The sequence below is a fragment of the Anser brachyrhynchus genome (assembly GCF_964034855.1).
Source record: "Anser brachyrhynchus genome assembly, chromosome: 1".
Lineage (NCBI taxonomy): Eukaryota > Metazoa > Chordata > Aves > Anseriformes > Anatidae > Anser > Anser brachyrhynchus.
In genome coordinates, this window is record NC_137694.1 from 115,780,882 (window position 1) to 115,804,429 (window position 23,548).

General features: G+C 39.2%; 1 protein-coding gene across 1 annotated transcript; it reads right to left on the bottom strand.

Moving 5' to 3' along the window:
* Positions 1–22,669, bottom strand: VPS26C (VPS26 endosomal protein sorting factor C). Its single transcript, XM_080602848.1, has 8 exons — positions 22,512–22,669; positions 14,922–15,065; positions 12,756–12,905; positions 7,931–8,011; positions 5,334–5,408; positions 2,629–2,779; positions 2,097–2,249; positions 1–424 (listed from the first exon to the last, which is right to left on the bottom strand). The coding sequence occupies exons 1-8, from the start codon at positions 22,653–22,655 to the stop codon at positions 342–344; spliced, it is 981 nt and encodes a 326-aa protein (XP_080458974.1). The 5' UTR covers positions 22,656–22,669; the 3' UTR covers positions 1–341.
* Positions 22,670–23,548: the final 879 nt, after the last annotated feature.

The window sequence follows — 23,548 nt, forward strand, 5'->3', positions numbered from 1 at the left end:
TTGCATTATGAAATAAGCAGTGAAATTTATTACAGATTTCTACAAGTTGTAGAAATATCCAAAAATCATTCTTTCACTATTTGGTTGACAAAAATGGGGGAAGAGGTGGCTGTTGAAGTCAGAAAGACACTTGACAAGGCTCTTCAGATAGATACATCCACACAGTCTATTGTAAGACGAGCAGAGTCTTTGGGAAGATCTATAGACTGAAAGCCCAAGAACTATCTTCAGGGAGAAGGAAGTGCTGTGTTTTCAGTTAAAAAAAAAAAAAGTTTCACTTGGTCTCTGAATAATTTCATCCTTTTCCAATAAATTCTTTAAGTGATTCTTCCTCTGGCTATTTACATCCTGCAGAGCTTCAGGGGGAAGTTCTCTGTGATAAGATGATCATCGTGCAGAAGGACAACAATGTTCACTTCAAACTCTGAGGGAAGGGGAAAAAAATAAAGAGTTCCATTTAGTAATCCCGTAACCTGCACCGTCACAGTAGGGTCAGAGCAGACAGTTCCTGCTCTCAGATGATCGCTTCACCAGGCTCTCCTGAACTATTTCAATACTCTGCATTTTTCTGTGGCCAAGTAATACAGGAAGGCAAGGCTGAACAAGGTGCTCCAGACAGAACCTAATCACTGGCACCTGAGACCTTGGGTCATTCCCCAAGAACCCTGGCTTGTTCTAATCTTTGGGATTCCTCCGGATTCAGTTCCATGTCACTGAGAAACTATGCCTGTTGACCAGGAGACTGTATGTCAAAGTTCAGACATCTGCTAAAATGGACTTTGGTGTGAGACACCTTACCCAAAACAATATGCGTTGTTTAAAAGCATGTTAAGTAGAAGAGTTAGGGAACAGGCTCCTGTCCATGCTGTCAGCATGTAACAGAAAGTTCTAAGGCATTACAGAAAATTAAACACCAAAATACAACGTACCTGCAACCTCTAAAAACGATTCTCAAAAATTCTCTACTCTTTAAATATTATATTGCGTTGGTCAGAAACAAAATCGTTATCAGATCTATAAAGAATTCTAAGTGGAGACAGAATTAAAGACTGTTGGAGTTAATGAGTGATGGAAACTAGAGATAGAACTAAACCGAAAATAACTCTTTTATATATAAAAAGTTTTAATATAGATATGAAGATGCTCAAGAAATAGGTACTATGTTAACAGTAGCCATTTGTCACTGTACATTACTATTTAATTGCTAAAGATAGCAAAAGTAGACTATTATTTTGGGAATAATCACTGTACATAGGTGCAAAAATGTTCTTGGGGGAACATATAATCAGGTAGTCAAAGCTGAAAAAATTACCCGTGCACATTTGTGCAGGATGCACAGCAGAAAATGAAGAGGAGCTTCAGTTGGGAAGGATCCTAAAAGTAGGGACAGCTACTACTATAGTAGCAGCTTCAACCTGATGCAATGCAATACAAAAAGGAGAACCAACATACTCCAAGAAGATGAAGGAAAGCAGAACAGGCTGGCAAACAGAACTTTTGAAGTATTTGGTTGAACAAATGAGAAGAATCCTAAATTTTGTGTGTTTGTTAATGAAAATGCTGGAGTTAGGATAGAGTAAGCAGGTAGAAGCGGCCCATGTAGATCGAGAAAGCAAAGTCTGCCTCACTGTTTCTATTTGAGTCTATGCAGTAGGAGAATGGGAAACAAAAAAAGAGAGGCCGTGGAAAGAGGGATTCTCACTGGTGATGAAAAGAAGGAAGTGATCATCTTGTTTATTTATTTTTGGGGTATTACTCAAATGCTGAATAACACCTGACTTTTTGGCAGAAAAAAATGACTTGCTGCTACTATATTTCTTCTGTCCCTATACCATGTAATTCTGTTAGTCAGAACTAGCATAACGGTTTCAAAACTGATTTTAATTGGAAGCATTTGGTCTCCATTTTCTCAATCTATGTGAAATGCAGCACACTACAATCCTAGTCATGGAACCTCCACAGCAAAATAGATGTCCTTGTTTTCTCTTCCACAGTGTTTCATCCACTGTGCACGTTTCACCTGCCAGAAGCTGACGTGAAACTAGAAACATTTTTAATGGAAGATATAAATACAGCATAAAATTCTATCCACTTACCAACTTTGAAGTTTGTTGTTTCCAGCGTGGGGCAGGTGAACAACCTGGGGAACACCATGTATATAGGAATGGGTAGGCCCCTGCAGACATCCCCATCAGCGATCTGAATGTTCTGTATCTCTGTGGCATCTCTGGCGTAACCTTCCGCACAGCCTGGTGAAAGCGGGGAATTTAGAGGGGGAGGAAGGGAAGGGAAGGCAAGAAGGCAAAGCGGTGTCCACAATTCAAACACGAAGATTTACTGAGGAAAGCGACAGGGGGACGTACATGGACAAACACCACAGGGAATGGAATGTGACGTGACCTTTTGCCCTTTAACCTGTGAGTTTTCACATTAGCGCTCCAAATTAGGGGTCACAGAGATTTAACTTAAATTAATGTTTGGACATTTCCACCTGAAGTGCAAAACGATTTTTTGCCAGTGTTTTCAATCTTCTCAATTGCATGGCTTTGACAGTCTTGCATATTTAGGGTGAAAGTGCAGGTGGTAATTACTGCAGGCTGTACACGTTCCATTTACAGAGAAACTTACCACAGGTTTCCACGCGTACTAACTGCAGCTCAATACTTTTCACTGCAGCTTCTGCATTCTCCACAACCAGCTCCCCTGTTAGCGGCTGTGTAATGATACAGTTTGTAGAGTTGAGGTGACCTCTGATGAGAAATTTTGGAAGTGAGGCTCTCTGAGAAGATGGGGAGAAAAACAAACAAAACTGTAAGAGCAGACCAGGAAAACAACTCCTTGTCTTTCTGTCTGTAAGGTAGTTATCAAAGTACGTAGGGAAGCCCAAGAAGCTGCAAAATTAAGAACTAAAAAAAATCAGAAATGCCTCAAATACTTGGTTAATTTAACTCTTTAAATATGCATCCTTATGGATATGCCTTATGATATGTCCTACTACCCTCCCCTGACATGCACCCCTACTCATTCCATCCACAGGACCATTTTTCCCGGGATAAGCTGACAAAACTTGACTAATTACAATAAAAGAAATCAGGAAACACGTGAAGGAGGCAGACTGGCAGGCATTACCAAGATGGTTCAGTTAAGTCACTTCACCATGCTATCAAGAACTGCATTCTCGTCCCGTTTCATTACAAATTATAATACAGTCTGTGGTTTCAGTAATTTTCCCCACCTTTTAAATTTCTCTCTCATGGCAACTACGGAGAGAGAAGACGGGCATTTAAAATGTTCATTTAATACAAGATGTATCATACTGCTGTGTATCAAGACACCAACTAAAAGACTGGACAGTCAATAAGGAGCTTAACTTCAATACAGGATCACACTGAACTTTGAACATTCACTCAAAAGCAAGCACATTTCCTACTCTTTATGAAATGAGTTGTAACAACAGCTGATTGAGGATGACAGTCTAGAAATCAGTTTCCACAGAAGAACGAAGTGGGTTTCTGCCCCCTTGTGCCCCCTGTTTTAGGCCAGCAGGCATCACAGATACTCTCTGACAGCAGAGAAACTCCTCATATGCCAGAAGCTCCCGTTACACTTCAAGTTCTGGCAGGAAGCATACTGAAACAGTCGTGTACTCTACCCACATCTTCAGCTTGTATCTTCACCATCCAGTTTTCTTCAATTTCTTTCATCATGCTGCTCTAACCTTCCCCTTCTTTTGCAAGTGTTATCCTCTCCCTCCTTCATTTTTTGTTATTGACATCTTTGATGTTCGCCCCTACCTTCCAACCATCTGTTTACGCGTGTTTGTGGTGTCCTTGCCCATGTAACTGATTTTCCCTTCTTCCAAACCAACTCTCTTGTCAAAAACCTTTTTTCTCCCAGTCTTTTTGCTTCTTAGTCCTGACTGCCAGAAGCAATGGCAAAATAGTTCTCATCAGCTATTGTTTAGAACATTTCACTTGTAGCCAGCACCTCTGCAGAATTTAGCTGTTCCACTCGAAACAAATCTTTGGGTGAAAGAGAGAGGAATTTTCACGTGTTTAGTAAACTTGACCTCATCTGGGTGTTACCTCCCAATGGAAATAGAAATTACATCCCTGACAAAACCTCTATAAAATACCAAGTCCTACAATGTATTAGTGAAATGCCCTTTTATTGTACAACTCCTAGCAGGTTCTTCTCATCACTAGTATTAGTAAAAGTAGACTTACTTCTCTGCCTCATAGGGACATCATATAACCACCCCCTGAAGTATAATGGTCAGGAAGCTCAGAGATGGAGATAAAAGGAATTTGCAGAACAAGAACTCAAGGCCATTTTCTACAATCCTAATCTACGAGAATTAACATAAATAAATAAATGTGTATTTCCCCTAAAGCCTTACTACTTTTCTCAGTACTCCTCATAGTTTATCCTAAGCTAGCTTTACATGTACCTCCCAGTGGCAGCCACTGAAAGAACAAGAGGCTACAGGCACAAATTGAAATACAGGAAGTTACATTTAAACATTTAAAGAAAAATTAACTGAGGGTGGTCAAACACTGTAGCAGGTTGCCCAGAGTGGCTGCACGTCTCCATCCTTTGCGATACTGAAAACGTGACTGACATCACCCTGAGCAACCCGCTCTAGATGACTCTGCTCTGAGCACAGGGGCTGAAATAACCCATCTCCAGAAGTCCCTCCCAACTGCAGTCATTCTGTGAATACGTAGAATAAGGTCAACGACGGCATGAAACAACTCAACAGCTGATCAAGAGGTCTGCTTTAAGAAACAACTGGAAAAATAGATCGAAATTCAGAAGTCCGGAATTAAGATCAATGGAAGTCAAACTGGGGATGCTGAAGGGAGAGCTATAGCAGGAAAGTACTCTTATTAACAAAAAGAGCACAACAAAAACATCTGGAAAGACAGAACACAGGTTTCAGTGGGCAAATGGAAAACCATATTCAGAAAGCTAACTGACCAAGGCAGCTACTCCTGTTTATGCTGGCTTCCCAAAGCCACGGAGTGCTATTAAAAAAAAAGATCTCAAAATATACCTTTTTAAAGGATCTTGCTACAGACTTTTTTCCTTTGCTTCACTGCCATCTTTCACTCAGAAAGATGGGAAAAAAAATTAACCATTACTGAAGTTCCATCTTATTTTAATCACCACTGTCAGAAGAGAACAAGCAGAATCACTTTATAGGAATGAAAAAGAGCAGATGATGCACGAAGTGTTTATTCATTCTTCTTTTGTTCTCATTCAGAATCACACAAGGATTACATTAAAAATAAATAAATAAATAAATAAATAAAGCAGAAAGAAAACCTTACCTCTTTAACATTCTGCAAAGTTTCTGGAGTAATTGTGAAGTCTACAGGGCTTGGCGTCAGTTTCCCTTTCTGTGACTGTAATTAAAACAGTTAAACTGTAAACTGATTTACAACACACAAACACACTCTAAGTACTAAAAAAATACAATGAAGTCAAACAGCCGTTGGCTGTGTTAATTCTCAGGATTGTCTTCATGCTGCAAGTATGTATCTGTATAACAGAAGACTGAGATTTCCTACCTTTGTTATTAAATAATACTAAGATTTGTCTAAGCAAATCACAATGCATTACAAATCTGAGTTGCAGAAACAGAACTCTCAAATTTGGGTTATTTTGTGTTCACCATTGCAATAAATCACAGCGCACTTCCCATTTGTAAGTTTCTGGCATAAGCTCTGCCTGCACTGAAATAAACAAAAAACTGAGTGGCTGACTACTCTAAACCACCTGGAAAAGAAAAATATGCTACCAATCTTCTGAAACATAAGAGATGTTACAGAAAAAGTTATATTTCACATTTCTGTATTTACAAATAATTACATTTTGTATGTCACGTCTAATGTTTCCTTCCATTGTCAACAATTAGCAAATTTGGGCAGGAGAGAGGGGTAAATTTAAGCAAACTTGCTCCATTACTCCAAATACATTTTATGAACTTTCTCTCCCTCTTGCTGTCTCTGAGCACTCTGAGCTCTTTCTGTTGCCATCCCAGTACCAGCTCAGCTCTGTCAAGCCATCCTCGTATTACTAGGAGATCCTCAGGTGATGGAATCTAGTCTAGTGTTGATTTAATGACTTAGAGTTTCAGCTTCCTTAACTGTAAAATAAAAAAAAAATTGGTCTGGGTTAACTTTCCGCACCAGAGTAGCAATTCTGGGGGCACATTATTATGGTTCTTCAGTTCCTATCACAATAGTTATCACAAAACCAAGAAGTTAGTCTTTATCTAAGTGGCTCAGTGGGCCCTGAACCCCGCTGAAATGAGTCTCTACCTTGTATCAGGAAGGCAAATTTCACTTGCCCTTCACAAACCTGTCTCCATGCTTATCTCACAGAGATCCACTGTCTTTTACTTACACATTTAGAGTAAGTGATCAGTGCAGCACCAGTCATGAGAGACCAACTGTATGTGACTGGGAGCTGATAGAGCACTGCAACACCAGTGAGCTTAGCTTGAAGTCTTAGGATTTACCCTCTCTATTCAAGAATTTGAAATAGCTTCTGCTCTCCAGCTGCAGGATGGAAGATACCAGTAAAAGGATTGACTGTTTTCCCACAAATGACAAATTCTGGCAAAGAATAAGGTTAGGGGAAATAGTGCATTGAGCATGGGCAGTGAGAATTATATGTTCAGTAAAACCTAATTAATTCACCCTGACAGCAAGATTTGTCATGATTTACTGACTTGTGATCTAAGAAGTGCTGTAGTGGGAACAAGAAATAAAATCAGGAAACCGCATAATGTAATTTGTTCACTATTTTGACAACTGTGGCTTACTTACAATATAATAATGGACTAATAAAAAGTAGCGTATTTTAGAAATTAATAAAATCTTACCAACAGTAGACCTCTTTATAGCACCTAGCTAAATCTGCGACAAGAGTAGTATGGAACTAAAACAATGCTTCCACCATTACTCATAAGACAGGCAACAGAGTCTAATACTTTAAGTGTCCTGTTAAAGCATTCTAAGGAACGATACAAACAGTATGTTCTAGCAAATTCTGGGTGGAAAAAAAAAAAGAGGTATTTAATTAGGCCTGCACAGTCTGTACTGATATCAGATGCTCTGAACATGTGTGGCAATATAAACTGAAAAGATCTTTAAAAAGACAAAAACAAAACAATAGGAACTTCCAACTAACAAGCAGTAAAGCATTTCTTGTGAGACAGTCAAATCTTGTCCTAAAATGATATCTGCACAGGAGAAAGACTGTCTCCATGTCCCTGACTGCGCCACGTGGATATTTGTTAACCTGCATATCTCAGCATATCGCCAATCGCAGGCTTATATAATACAGGTGATTAAGCTGACAAGTTTCTTATTTCCAGTTTGATGCAGTCCTAACCTCAATACCTTGACTCAGGGCTCTAAATCATGATTCATCATCTGAGTAACAGAAATTAGGTATTGCCTCCCCACCAACAAATTCCCGCTTCTAGGACAGGCACTACAGGTGCCCGGAACCTTTGGCTAAGAAGTGCTCAGATAACCTGAAACAGTGTTTAGAAGAATACTGTAATATTAATCTAACCACACCATTGTTTCAGAACTGAAAAGAATGAGTAAGAGGATAAGCTCAGTGCAAATCCTATTTGTACCATTTTCTTTACATGAAAAGAGAGGTGTGTTACTCTAATCAGGAACAAGTGACACCTTACAACTTCTAGATACTTTTGTTATGAATGTCTTCTACTCAAACGTATCATATATGCTGCTATTACCGATTGTTTTGCTTGTTTTTCTAACCTTACCTCCAAACTTCACTTAAAATGAAAAAAGAACCCACCAAAAACAGAGCACCACCACACAACAAAACAAAAACCAAACAAAAAACCCACTCACTTTGTAAAGTTAATACAAACCCCGCTTACCAGAGAGTGGACGATGAACTCACAAGTCTTGGTTAGGTCCTTTGCCAGCAGAGAACGCCGCATATCACACCGTAGGGTATACTGCCAAGAATGGGGTGGCAGAGAAAAAAGAAGAGAGCCTTACTTAAGAACTTAACGATTTCCTCCATCTGTTAACTTTTATTATTATTTTTTATATTGTATTTATAAATATATATATATATATTTATAAAATGTTGCTGTTATTAATATTTTAGGCATCATTTACAAGAGATTAGTGGGCAATGTATATACCAGTGATGCAGAAGGGGGGGAAGGACACAAAAATTATACAATGATTGTAGATGCTCCCAAATGAAAAATAATTTTTGTTTGTGTTTACAATCCTATCATTATCTTCACATGCTTTTCCTATCTTCTGTCTTAAAGACAGAATAAGAGATTATGAGACCGAGGGACTAATTCACTGACAGAGTAGCACTCTTGTATGGCTTGAGCACCCAAACTACATTCAGTTAAGACTGATTAACTCCATTGCTTCTCACCACAATTCGTCTAAGTGATCATCAGCAAGATATATTCACAGCCCTTCTAATTTAAAATTCAATCTTACAATAAGTTTAGCAATGATAACAGTTGTAAGCACAGTTAATAGGGAACTGTCTTTAACCATACACAGTTCAACTTAAAAGCAGTAATGTGTAAGGTTAATTTTGCTGTTCAATAACTTGCTGCCTATGTCCTCTCCTTTCTTCCCTACAAAGGAAACCATAAACCAGTGGTTGAAAAATAGTTATAACCTTCACTGTATTCGTACACTTCAACACCTACAACATAGTCTATCAACGTCCTTTCAAGATAAGAAATTTGTTGGGGTGGAGTATTTTAGGGGTTTATTGTTTGTTTTATTGTGCGTGTTTTTTGGTTGGTTGGTTTTATTTTATGGTTTTGGTCATTTTTAATTCCTTCTTTAGAGATGACAAATAGGCAAAAATGGGTATGCTCGGACTGAAGGTCTCAGCTTCATAACTTCTAGTTTTTCTTAAACAGCACCTTTAGTTCCTCAAATGAAAAAATAAATAGGCAGTGTACTATTTATAGTCCTTTTTTTCCATTTCTTGATTTGGACAGAGAACAAATATAAAGTAGTGAGAAGCAAATGAACGCTTCCATTTGATTTATTTGAAATTAGCAAAACGTTTTAAAGCAGTTAAAGCCTGATTTGTAAAAGAGGCTTAACATTCCCCAAATTTATCTACGTATCTGTTTTATCAGGTACCAGTGCACCTTAAATAATCTTGGGAAAGAATACATTTTCCTCTTCAGGGACAGAGGAAAAAAAGACTCAGGCTGGCTGAAATCTAATGATCAACCTTTTAATTACAGTTTATCCTCAGCTTGCAAAAAGAAGAGATGGAAAGACAAAAAAACAAAAAACAAAACCCACCACATACACAAAAAGAAACCCAACTAAATATTCATGATTGAAGTATATCTTAAAACATCTGATATTGATCATAAACAAGTTATCGGGCCTATGGAAATCAACTCAACCAGTTTTGCACCATTTTTGATGTACCAACCAGAAACATGATGTTATCCAAGAAATCCAGGACTGAAAAAAGATATGGGAAGTATTAGAAAAAACATCTGAATGTAGACAAAAGCCAAGGGACTTCTTTCCATCCTGTGTGCTACCAGTAGTACGTAAAATTAAGATAGTCACATAGGATGCAATGAAACAGCCTCAAGTTCCACTGGGAGTGGCTTAGATTAGATGTCAGGAAGAATTTCTTCGCTGTAAGAACGGTTAGGCATTGGAATGGGCTGCCCAGGGAAGAGACAGAGTCGCCATCCCTGGAGGTGTTTAAGAGACGTGTACACATGGCGCTTACGGACATGGTTTAGTGGTGGCCTTTGTCGTGTTCGGTGATGGTTGGACTTGATCTTAAGGGCCTCTTCCAACTTACATGGCTCTATATATAATGTGTAATTTAAGCAATATCCTTCTGGATATAAATGATGGGAGGAATAAAGTACACAATGGAAACACAGGGTAAACAAAAGGCTTTGGAGGCCTGACCTTCTATAAAAGATCCTGGTGCAGGATGGGTGAGAACACAAGAATAATAGATCTAAGGCTTTGTATTTAAATGGAAAAAACAAACTTCTTTTTTTTTATTATTAGTTTATAGATGTTCACTAACATAAGTACATTCAGCTTGCTTCTGAATTGTCCAAAACTGTTCTGCAAAAATGGTAAATTCTGATGGATACCAAAGAATTTCAGACATACTAATTCAGAGTTTACAAGTAACCTAAGGCAAAACTAGATACAGCATAGGAAATCAGAACTCTGAAAGCTGCATGACAAGTCTTCAGACAAGGCTTTCCTTGCCAAGGCTAAAAAAATATTATCTACTTGACTATGCTGAAAAGGAATGAAACACCAGATGAAAAACAGGATCATGATTTGCTCCATAACAATGGCAATAACAACAACAAAAGCCCCAGTGAAAACATCACAACAGGCAAGACATATTCAGACAAAACTATCAGGAGTTTTATTATGGTGATAATGATTATTCAGTCAAAATATACAGTCCTCAGATAGGCACAGAACTCTTTCTTTGGTTTGTAAATCCTTCCCATTACTACAAAATCATGGTACTATCTAGATGCAGCTAGTATGACTGGATTAGAAGCCAACTGTACAAACCTGTGATAACAATATTGAGAAAGTATGCTTACGATATAAAATCTCAGTAACATCTTCAAGCATAATAATAAGATCTTGAAGCAAAATACTAAAATTAGTAACTAAAGGTGCATGTTAAGCAAGTAAATCTGAAGGCATAATCTCACTAAAACTTTATTTTAAAATTCTCATGGAAAGGAAGATCTAGGAAGACTGCAGACTGGAGCATTAGTTAGAAGTATTTTGTCTGTGAACTTTCTATCACCACCAATTTTTTGTATCCCATGAAAATAAAGTCAGGTCTTAGGAGTTTTAACAAGAAAGGAATGCCTAGTTTTACAGGTCTAATGCTCCAGTTTACACTCCTGCTATTCTTTTAGTAACTTCTGATAGGCTTTTAAGTTTTTATTTGTTTGTTTAAAATCCCAGACTTTTTAATGTAATTGAAAAGCCTGGAATTTACCTTTCAGTTCAGCTAAATAACTAACTGTTATACTGTGCCATCAGATCTAATACATCAGTGTGCTATAGGGAAAAAGTGTTTTACAACCCAGCAATTCTTCATCAGCACTGGTCTGAAAACTGTCATTTCATGGATCCCTTTCAAATTTTTCTTGAGGAAAAACACAAAACACTCCCCAGTAAGAAGAAGCAACGATTAACACAACATTTACATTCAGAGATGGCTGAAAAGTAGACTTCTCCTCAAAATAACAACCCATTTATGGTGTGGCAATCTGTAACCAAACAAGGTCAAATTTCAGAATTGTTTTTCCACAGGACTCTGCTAAAACCATGTTGTATGTACAGTTTGGGGCAGGAAATTTCACTACCCATCTCTACAGGAAAGCAAACAACTCATGTTTTTTGAGGATGCTACAAACTCTAAACACTGATTTGAGACTTCATTATGAATTTACTCAGACACATGGGCTTTTTTGAATAAAAGCAGATAGAGTTGCAGCCTTTTTTCCATGAAGGGAATGGATGTAGTATGTCTACAACATCAAGAGGGTAATCAGTTATGTTACAAGAGCTCTGACTTAAGGTACTTCAGGCAAGACATCTCGTTACTGTTCTGTTAATGTCATATTTCTTTAAAGGGTTACTCCATATGGAAGGCCTGAAACTGTAAGTGGTGGAAAGATTTCTTCCAGTTAGAGGATGCTTCTTAAAAATAAATGCAGGAAAACACACTCTGAACATTAGGTAGCTTTGTTGCTGTTGGATTTATGCCCGTGTCTTAAGATGGATCTGGTAAGTCAGATACTAAAAATGGAGTATGTTAAGTATTATTAGCAGTAATTTGTTGGTCTGCTATGCTAACAAAACCTCACTGGTACTAGATGAACACTACACACATTTATTTTGGGGTATGCACTGCAGACTGTTTATATAATAGGAGATGCAGCTTCTTTCACCAAAAATAATAATAAAAAGAAAGATCAGAACTAGATGCAAATATCACCCTGAATGTATTTTTATATTTTATCTGTAAAAGAACATTACGAGATTTAACAATCATAGCAAATATGTTTTATACTTTCTCAACCCAAAACCCCAGTATGCTCTTAATTCTCTCTTGTACATCCCATATGACATCTGATCAGTTTCATTACCACTGGCTATTTCCAGTACAAGGCTTAAACTGGCTGAAAAAGGGACAGATTTTACAGCAATTTATGAAACATATTATAGTGACAGAATTTCAAGATCTCAAAATGTTTTCTTTGCCACTTTTAACAAGTGTTAGCACCTGTGGAAAGTTCCGAATCTTAGAAACTCTGTCTGAAACAGGAAGCAAGAAACGACCTACAAACTAATACTTAAAGGTTAACATGCTTGACATTTTTTAATGTTGTTACATCTAGAAAATGTCTAGCATGCATCACAAGAACACCGCAGCAATAAAAAGAAGCTTAAAAGCTCTACTTATTTCAAAGAATCTCTAACTTTTTGCTCATTCTTCAAATTGACAGAAGCACACGTATATAAAGACTAGCACTATGAAAATAAAACTATCAGAAAATTTCATCCTCAGCTTCCAAGGAACAAGAGATACTGCAGGTAACAAAACAAGAACAAGAGATACTGCAGGTAAAAAAAGCTCAGATTTTCTTTACAGAGAAAACTGTCTTACTGCCTTACCTGAATATTAACAAAGACACCATGATACGTCTCATACAAAACCTTGTTGCCCTTTACATGCAATGGAAATTCAAAAGGAATTTCTGTCTTGCCACTGGGAAGTTTCCCTGGTTTTACCATTTCAATAGTGCTGTTAATAATTTGAATAGGCTGCAAAAACAAATATTAAGATTCAGTTTGAAGCACAATGACAGTTCCATCATTTCAATATGAACCAACAACATTACTAAACTCTAACAGACTTTGTGAATTTCCAAAAATTCAGGTATTTCTTCCTGATACGCAGTTCTCCAGTTTTACAAGGAATAGAAATATTATGAATGCTTTGCAGAGGAAAACAATTTACAATCTATTTTATGGTTGTATCAAATTAACAACTAAACATATTCAGAGAGTTAAAACAGCAGAGTCTCAAGCGCCCTGGAAAGCAAAGTTTCATTTTCCAAATTACGTCCCTCAATATTAGCATCAGGAATCAACATGCCAGTTGAGCAGCTAGGCAATCCCCCTACCCTGCTGCCCACCCTTCCCACCCTAAAGATTTATATTGAGGGCTGATCTCTCACTGGAACGATGGCTAGCTGTGATTTGGCATTTGACTGGGGAATCCTCCTAATCCTCATGAAACATGCATACATAAATACAAACAGAGCAAAAGCAGCAAGACTAGGACATGAGAAGGAAACAGACTGAATATCCAGTACAGTCCTGGACTGTAATACTACAGTATTAGCATTTTATTTTCATTCAAGGTTTTCATTTCTTGCAAACAGTTAAAGTAGCTTGAACCTCTCATTGCTAAGAGATGCAATCCATCATTATTACTTTTCCATTACTTATATGTATTTGTTGAGTTTAAAACCTGCAAGAGCTGAAATCGTAATTACTGTTCTGACATTTAATGAGACAAAAGCTATACTCTCCCTAATTAGGCTTATTCCAACCTTTGCTTTTAACATGAGAAGGAGGAATGACTGCACCAAGCTAACAGTTTACTCATGCTGAAGGAAGCAGCCTAACTTGTTCTGCCATGTGGTATTGCTTTCTCTTGTGCCAAACTAGACATTCATCTGGCCTATCGATAACATAATTCAATTCAAATCAATTAACCTGATTTATCAAAAATAAATGTGCCCTCTCCTGTTCTACTACTCTAGTAAACTAAATCAACCAGAATGAGCAGAAAGAAAGCAAAAGAAGCGATGCTGAATGAAGTGAGGGGGTTAAATGAACTGAGCCCATCTTAGGGGTCATCATAACAGGAACTTTATTTCTCTAGCTCAAAATAAAGTTTTTATTTCTTTCTTAGAAGGAAGCTAATCAACAAATGTGGACTTCAGGCCATGAAAAGGGTACAACACAACTATAAAGAGGCATGCTCACTGTAGCTCTGCTTGAAGATTACACTTCTTTTCTCTGAACTTTTAATTGTATTTTCCCTCTACTAGGCTGAAACAAACAAACAATCTGTTGTTTCTACTGTTTTCTGATCATTCATGGTCAGATTATTCACACTACAAACAAATTAACTGTGATACAAACAAAGGCTTAAAAGATCCTACACTTAAGCTATGCTAATTTAGGCAAACTATTTTTGTAAATATAGCTACACTGCCTCCAGACATAGCCAGCCTTGCCTTCAATCAATACAGCCATGCTTGTGTGGAGCCCAAGACAACCTGACCTGCTGGATTCCAAAACCCACACTTCCAAACCTGGAGGGCAGTACAGAGGCCAGGCCTTCCAGGAACTCTGCAGTCAAACAGGTTGGATGCAGCATCATCCTGCACTGAGGAACCTCTGCAGGTCCTGTACCACGGCCAGCAGCACGCAACCTCAGCAGCTTCTGCAGAAACTTTTGGTGTAATGACTGATCTGGCACCCAAGTTTGATTAAATTCAGTCACTGCATGATGCTCCTCTAATGCATCCTCCAGTGACCTTACTATTTGTATTACTATATTTCAGCCCTAAAGAAAATTCTCCCGTCTGTGCAAGTTCCTCCCCCAAAATGTCACCATATATTGCTAGATAATGCTAAGCATTTCTCTGCTTTCTCTCCTTTGCATACCATGAAGTGCTATAAGCATCTGAGAGCTACTGGGGAAAAACTTAAGAAAATAACGAAAAGCTCCATGCTAAAAATATTATCCAGCACAGGTCTTACCTTGACGGAGTTATAGAAAGCTTCAAAGACACCCACGCTTTTGGCACTAAGCTGCAGATTTACTGATCCTTCCATTGTTAATGAGATACCTTGGTGTTGGACTGTGTCCTTACTTGTTATGACCACAACTCCAGAAAGAATTTCCTAATGGGAGAAAAGACACCATGAGCGCATTTGTTTAAAGCAATTTCTTCTATTGCTGTTACTCAGATAGCATGCTAACCAATTTTCAAACAACTCAAGAAAACTGTTCCCAGAGTACAGTCTAACCTTGTTAGAAGAGACAAATACTGATAATGAAAGCAATGTGAGGAACAGACGGTTGTACTTCCAGTTTGTTTTCTTTAAAAATATGCTCTTCTTCCTTGCAGAACTACTAGTCAGAGCTTCAATTGCTTTCCTAAACTTTGACATTTTCCTGTCCAGGCAAATGAAAAATAACCTCCTAAATACCCGTAGGTTCAGTTGGTAAAAGTTAGGTTCCATTTCCAAATTCCACGAGGAATTCTTATATGAAAAGCAGGATGGTCAGCCAAGGGAAATGGAAGAGAAGGCAGAGCTGTAAAAGAGATGTCTAAGCTAAGGATAATGTTAACCCCAGCAGCGCTACACAACAGACTCATAAAGAAACAAAGAAACCACACAGTTGTTTGCCTACACAAGCCAATTTCTACTCGGCAAACAATTTCAAAGCCTGTCTGAATCCAAGGCACAAGGTGTATGAGTCAAGAGATGTGTCACTTATCCCATTAAGAAAGTAGTTGCACAAGAACACAGCATCAATTTCAAGGATCAGTTTAGAAGCTCCAATACTGAAAAAAGATTAACTGCAGGAGAGCAACATGCAGTTCATATCCCATACCCCATAGTTTATCCTTCCTCTCCAATAGAGAATCCACTCCAATCCCCTTATTCCACGTCAAACGTTCATACACACCTGGAACTAGCAGCAAGTTATTTGAGAACTTAAGAAAGTTTCTTAGGGCTAACTGTGTCTTCTGCTCAGTAGTAATGCTCTCTGCACCTTCACCAGCCTTGCAAACCAGACACCAAACTCGGGACCACTCAGTTCAAACAGCAGTTCAGGCTGCCCACTCTACACTCGACCAGTTACAACCAGTGTAGTTGTGCCCATACAACAGATGCTATTTGAATGTCGCAGCCTTTTGTCTTTACTGGTGGTAGGGCACGACAATACAGAGAAGGGGTCAGGTCGTTTAAGGCAGAACTGGACATCAGGCATCACAGCAAAGGCTGACACGCCACAAGCCTGAGAAGAGGACCTGCAGCAACTGGGAAACGCCAGGAGCAGGAGGCACAAAAGGACAGTGAAGAAAAGCTGACCTAAATACCATACTGCTTTGCGAACAGGCTTTAATTAGTACAAGCAATTAGGTTATTGCTTTGAAAAATGAGTACTGCTGCACTGGAAGAGCAAGGACAATCCTGAACATATGAACTGCTTCACTAAATGAAGACAGACTCCTATCACACAGCAACAACCTGTTCCAGAGCTATCACCTAGACGGCTTCACACAAGAAGCTTGTATGTATTTAGGGCAGAAGGAAGAAGAATGGCGTGAAGTTAAATATGATTTTTTTCTTCTAACATCCAATGTTTCCTAATAAGTAAATAAAATGAAAAAACACTCAAAACTATTTTCTAACATGCAACTTAAAAAGAAATAATCACTTGTTTGAGAGGGAAGCATCACGAAAGAGCTGCTGTAATTTTTACCTAACCTGCTTATATGCAATCAGGCTGTATTTCCATTTGATGAGGGGTGGGAAAAACTGCTGTCTTTTCTCAAGAAGAGCTACTTTATACTTTTTTGCGTGTGTGTGTAAACACAGTCCTCTCTAAATACAAAGCTGTCATTACATCTGTCCTTCCACAAAGTACAAATCAAAGAACATAAACTTACCAAGATGCTCACATACTTACAGTCAGCAGACAATTTAAGAGAAAGCTTTATTTTTGCAAAACCAAACACATAACATTTGAAAAAGTGACACGACACCACGAGGCTAATTGGCTCTGTTTTCAGTCCGCATCAAAAGGGATTCCCTTACCTTGAATACCACAAGACTAAAGGCCCAGAGGAAGTCACCACTGGCACTGATCCCCACTCATTACAATGCAGTAGCTTACTGTCAGTTGCTTTTGCTCACTTCCTAACCCCGCATTCACTAGGGACTCCTCCACCACATGCTGACAAAACTTTGCGAGATGGAATTACGCTAATGAAGTTCTACAAAGAATTATTTGCCTAAAAAGGGTATCTCTATCCACAAAAAGGACAAAATAAGATGCAGAGCAGAGTAGTGAGGTACACATGGTACGCTGTGACCAAAACATTCCTGTGAGAAGATCATCCCAGGTTCATGATCCCAAACAAGCGTTTAACTTTCTGTTGTCGGTTCCTCACCTTTCAAATATGCACGTGAACCTGCCAGAAAAGCTGACACTTTCAAGGTCACAACCAGAATGAACATCTGCTTCATCTAATCCAACAGCATACTCCTTTTTTTCCTGTAGTTCTTGAGGAGAGTTGTTGAGTTTGGCTGGGACAATTAGGAAGGATCTTCGATCAGTACGATGAAGCAGTGCGTAACACAGGCCACTGAATATCAGCTCTACAGTCCAAAGCCATGCTTAGACTTCTGACTGAGCTAGGCTGTTATTCAGCATCTTTAAACTTGATGTAAGGATTCAAAGGATCAAAGTACACACTATACTGTCCCTTAAATTGTTTGGCGAGAATTGTTTCTAGTGTTAAAATACACACTGATTCCAACCTGCCTGTTTACACTGTCAGGTCTGCCTGCTAGACTAAGGAGCTACAAAAAACCTTTTAGCTAGGTATTATGTACTTCCAGATTAGAACTGATCACTTTTCAGAATCACTGATAAGAAATATCAGCCTCATTTGTTTTCGAATGTGAGGTAATTTTGAATAAAACAACAAAACCAAACCGAACCAAAGCACAAGGCAGGCTTTCAAGGCCACTTTAAATGTCATCATACTTTTTCAAGTGTTTACAGCAGCAGAAGACATTGTATTGAATGCCTTATAGAAACATTTAGCATTTTTCTAGTTGCATTTGGTATTAACTGTACATCCATGAGTTGAGCTTGTCGTTGGCCTGGCAGAGCCGAAGTCCCCCATCAGCCGACTACCAGCACAGCGCTTCAGCTCCCTGTCAGATTCCTCTTTCCCCCTCATGGGCCTTTACTTTTAGGTCTAGGGGCACATATTTGGACATTTTAGAATTGCAATTAAGTTCACGTAAGCCCCATTTACTATGTATTCCTGATCATTTTCTGTCACATCTATTACCCATCTGACCCACCTCCAGATCTTAACTACATATTCTTCTTGTTCCTTACAGAGAAACCAACTACATTCAGTAGAAAAAGCTTGCTATGCCCAATAAATGAGACGTTGGGTGCTTCAAAACCTCAACGATCAGTTTTACAAATCAGTTTGCTTTTTAGAAAGAGTAAAAGGCCTCAGTACGGGCAAATTCTGACTTAGTATATTTTGGATTTCCTTGTCATCAAAAGTCTTGGCTGACATTGACTATGGCACCCTTTTTTTGCACACTGCATTTTTCAGCCTTTTCAGCCCACAATTCTTTTAATTATCAGTCTTGGACTAACTGCCACAGTTATTCCAGCCATCCTGTTCGGTTTGCCAACCAAAATGCATCATTAGTTGTGCCTGTCCCCTCTCATTCTTCTAGCATTCCAGAGTTCATTAAGTGAGCCTCAGTGGCTCACAATTCTCTATGCAATTAAAAAACGAAAAAAGTAAAGTCTCCTGAACACAAATCTTCTGTTCCTGTGAACTTAAACACAATTTTGCTGTAGTAAGCCTTATTTTAGTATAACAGAACTGCGCTATTAGGATCCATTTTGTTGTCTTTTTTGTTCTTAAATCCCCCATCCCCTAACAATCCTGTTACTCTTCTTGCTCCAGGAAATGGCAAACTTGGTGTTTTTTTTTTTTAACCCACAATTTAAGGTCACTTGTTTAAACCAGATTTTCTGAAACTGAAGTTTGGAAAAAATAAAGGTCTTTGTTTGCTTAATTCCTCCAGTTCTAGATGATTATAAACAATTAATATAGAAATTGCTTACCAGCTTACCATTTATCACAACAAGTTGTTTTAACCAGCTTTCTTTCTAAAACCAGAAACACGATCACAGACTTGTACGATGTGTGACTATTTTATAAATGTTATGGTCCAGTTTCTCCCAGTTAAAAAGCACAGTTAACACAGAGCAAAAAGGAATTAAAAATAACAGAATTATTGCCTTCTCAACTACCTTGCACTAAAGAAAGTTTCAGGAAGTGAAGGGACTTCAACTTGGCATGGGAGATTGGGAACAATGAAAAATGCTTGAGTTCAAGTGGACTTAGTATAACCAAGGTCACTGTACCAGTATGAGAAGTCATCTGACCCAACTCAACACAACAGAGAACAGTAATTTGAAGATTGGGTTACATGATTATTTCACCACCAAGGAGAAATTTAAAAGGTCTTGGCTTTATGAGGAGCCTACAGTGAAACATACGTATCACTCTGATCTTACAAAAAGCAAAAAATACGAAGTTACTCAGACTTAATTTTCCTGGCCATCTATCCATTTTGGACACACCCTTACTTCTCCACTCACCAGCCTTCTGACACCTACCTTGAACAATATTTTTCCCTAACAAGAATCAAAAGAGTTGTGCAATAACATTAAAAGTAAGTTTGTAAACTTTAAGAGTTCCTCCCTAGAAGTTTATATTAAAAAATCCCATACCTTCAGGGCCTCGATCAGTATGGAGTTTACTATAATGAGATCCTCTGAACAATTACTTGTTAAACATGGGTCTCTCACATCTGCTTCCCCTCACCTTTACCTCTTATAGGCAATAAAGCAGTACAGCAAATACTCTCAAAAGATTGGCGGTTGCTGGCTGACGTACATTTAACAGATCCAGAGATGCCAATCACTAAAAATCCCTGAATATTTCACCTGAATATTTTCTGAATCCCTGAATATTTCACCTCACGAGATACAAAGCCAGAGCTTGAATAGAAGAATCAGCAGCCACTGCCACTACCAAATCTTCAGTCTATTGTAACCTAAAAGCACAGGCTGAGATTCTTTAGACTGCTCTTCATCCACCCAACTTTGTTTCGTTCATCCAGTTTCCTGCTCCACTACATCTGATCTCCATTCTGTAGGCTACCCATTGCTTCTTGAAATAAGAAATAGATTGTGTTTGGCAGCACATGGCTGATTCTTGCACAATGAAGGGAAATCCTACAGGCTAGATTATATCACTTACTTTCACATAACCAACATGCGGAGATGACAGAGAAGGCAATTATACGCTGTCACATGCCTACCCCATTTAGATTGCTGTTAAAGCCAAAATGACCCTCAGCATAAATACCATTCGGTGCTTTTAGAATTTATTAAATTAAAAAGACTAAAATATTTTAGCTACTACATGTCAACTTCCTAAACAAATGCTTCATACCTACTTAGGAGTGCAAGGCAATCTTCTTTGTCTCTTAAGTAGTCTGCTACATACCAATTGCCTTTATAAATCATACAAAAATTAACATAAGGCACATTAAAGGTACCTTAACTATCCCTCTGCTTAATTGCACAGAACATTTTCCTGCACGGACAAACCTTGTCATACTTACACAAACCTATCATATAAACTCCCTGGAGCTCAAAGTTAAGACATCTCTCTACCGTCACCTTTTCCTTCACATCCAGCTCAAGTCCATTCGGATACTGATTATCAAATATACTCTGTTCTACTCTATTTGATAAGACATTCATAAGAAAAACAAAAGGATATCTGATTCAATAGATTTCTTTTTTTTTTTAAAGAGCGACTCCAACCAAATGCCATTTCCCCAACCTGGCTCGCTGGCCAATACTGCCAGCACAAGACAGGCAGCAGAAGGCAGAAGTGAGTTGCACCATGAAGTTATGCTGAATTAATCACGGTCTTACACAAATTACGACTTAGAAAGCTCTCAACAATGTTTTAGCAATGTTTTGTGCTGTTACCTTGCCATAGGCCTAACAAAAAGGCTGCTGAATCACTGCACAATTTAGATATCATGTTCTTTCGTATCCAAGTGACTGCACTTGGGTGCAAACTTTAAATGGGTTTGGACAACCAAAGATCAGGTCAAGCCACAGGTCAAGCCACAGTATCCCTGTTGCTTTCAGATGAATAGCTAGAATATATATTTGGATGAACTATGAACTTTACTACAGGAATCCCTTCGTTTTCAAGTAGCACTGATGAAAGTACATTTGGGGATGAAAGCTGACATAGACTAAAGGTATTATTAGCATAGCTGATGTCAGTGAAGTGTACAACCATCAATAAATTTCTACAAAAAACAAAGCTGCACATATTCCATGCCTCATTAAAGAGAGATTTGTAACTCCCTTCTGTGCCGTCGAAATCTCCATCAAAAATTCACGTTGTACTTCTAGTGCACGGCTCTTTCACCACTGTGGTTTCACACCACCCAGACCTCCAAACTTCAGACCTAGTTAATGAAATAAAATTATAAACCTTTTCACGTGGAGTTACAGCAGAAGTGACTAACCATAAAAACCTTACTTAATTTCAGCTTCAGACAGAAGAAACATCCTTTTCTTGTATTAAGAAAATAGATCCTGTTCAAAATGACATAAAGCAAGCCAAGTAGAGAAACTGACGAAGAACACAACACTACAACACCAAAACAAAAGGATTAAGATCGTTCTAATAACATGCAATGGCAAAATGATGCTGGAGAGATACAGAGGACTGCATTTACCACCGTGACACCGCACCTGAAGATTTGTGTTGTTCACATGCTGATAACTTTGCTGGTTGTGAATGCCACCTCTTGCGATTTGGTGACGGCAAAACTGATTTTTTTTTTTCCATAACCTTCCACTCCGATCTGATTAAAGCAGTTTCCCAGCATTGAAAACACTCAGTAAATCGAGACGTATATTTATACACCGTGACAGATGAGCTTGTAGCATAGGGGGACAGATGCACGGGTGAAAAAGATTTGGGGTGTAGTAAGAGTGAATGGCTGGACTGCCACAAATAAAAGAAGTGAGCTGAAAACCTCTGATTAATGATATTTTATTTCTAGAAAAAGTGAGCAAACATTTTTTGTGATTTTTTTTTTTTTACTACTTAAAGTGAATGAAGAATGAGAAGGAAAAAAGGAATGAAAGCCCCCTGCGTTCCTTCAAGTAGCTGCAAAAGGGGAACTCTGCAAAACCGCTTTATCGCTATCAACAACTGTATCAGTGGGGAAAAAAAATAGGAAATGAGGAAAAAAAAAACAAAAAAATAAAAAAAATTAAGAAATCGGAAAATAAATTAAGAAAACAGAAAAAAAAACTAAAAAATCAGAAAATAAACATTACAAAATCAGAAAAAAAAACTAAGAAATCAGGAAAAAAACTACGAAATCAGGAAAAAAAATAAAAAATGAGAAAAATAAGGGAATAAACTGGAAGAGGCGGTGCGGGGCGGCGGCGGCACTCACCCCGCAGCGGTACACCTTGTTGGCCCGCTTGATCTTGATGTCCAGCGCCGTGCCCATGGCCGCTGCCGCCGCTCTCCCCCCGCCCCGCCCCGCCCCGCCCCCCCAGCTCCCGCCACCTGCTTCCGCCCGCGGGGCGAGGCCCATCCGGGTCCCCGTGACGTCACTGCTCAGCCCCCTCCTCCCCTGCCCCCGCCGCTTCCCGGTAGCCACGGCAACGGGGCGGGGCAGGGAGCTCGTGACGTGGGGTGGGGGGGGGAGGTTTGCCGGCGGAGCACGAGCAGAGCGCATGCGCAGAGCGCCAACGGTCGGGGAAAGCTCGGCGGGGGCGGGCCTCGCGCGTGCGCGGCCGTTGCGGCGGCCGTTGGGCGCCCGGAGCGGGGGTGGGGGCGGGGGCGGCCTTCAGGGGGCGCCTGGGGCGGGCGGGCGGGCGCGGGGACGGACGGGGGCGGGGGCAGACAGACAGACAGACAGACAGACTGACGGGCAGGGCGGCGGTCCCCGTCCGCTAGTGAAGGCTCGGGGCCGCAAACAGCCGTGTGTTGAGTAGCACGGAAGCGACGGGAGGCTGAGCATCGAGTGCAGCGGTTTAAATTTATTAAGTGGTTTCCCTGGCTACACGGAATAAAAGTCATAAGCACACCTTACAGTAACGAAAAAATAAAGATCTTATACATATATATATATATATATAGATATATGGATTGAAATTGTCTCTTATAATTGTACGTGTGGTTTGGCATATTGCATCTCATAACACATTCCTGCCTGCGCTCACAAGTTGTCTGCAACTTGTTTGATAAATTTAAGGCAATACCTTATAAAGTGAGAAAATGCACCTGAAACTTAAAAAAAAAAAAAGTATCTGGTCTGGTGAATGTTGCAGGTGAACAACTAATGTGCAGGGTCATGTTAGCACTGAGGGAAACGGTTAAATCTCCCACAGATGTGGGCCACAGATAGGTTTTTCCTGTGATTTCAGTGGGACCAGGACTTGTCCATCAGTGGTGTCTCAAGTCCCGAAGGAGATCTATAAAGCA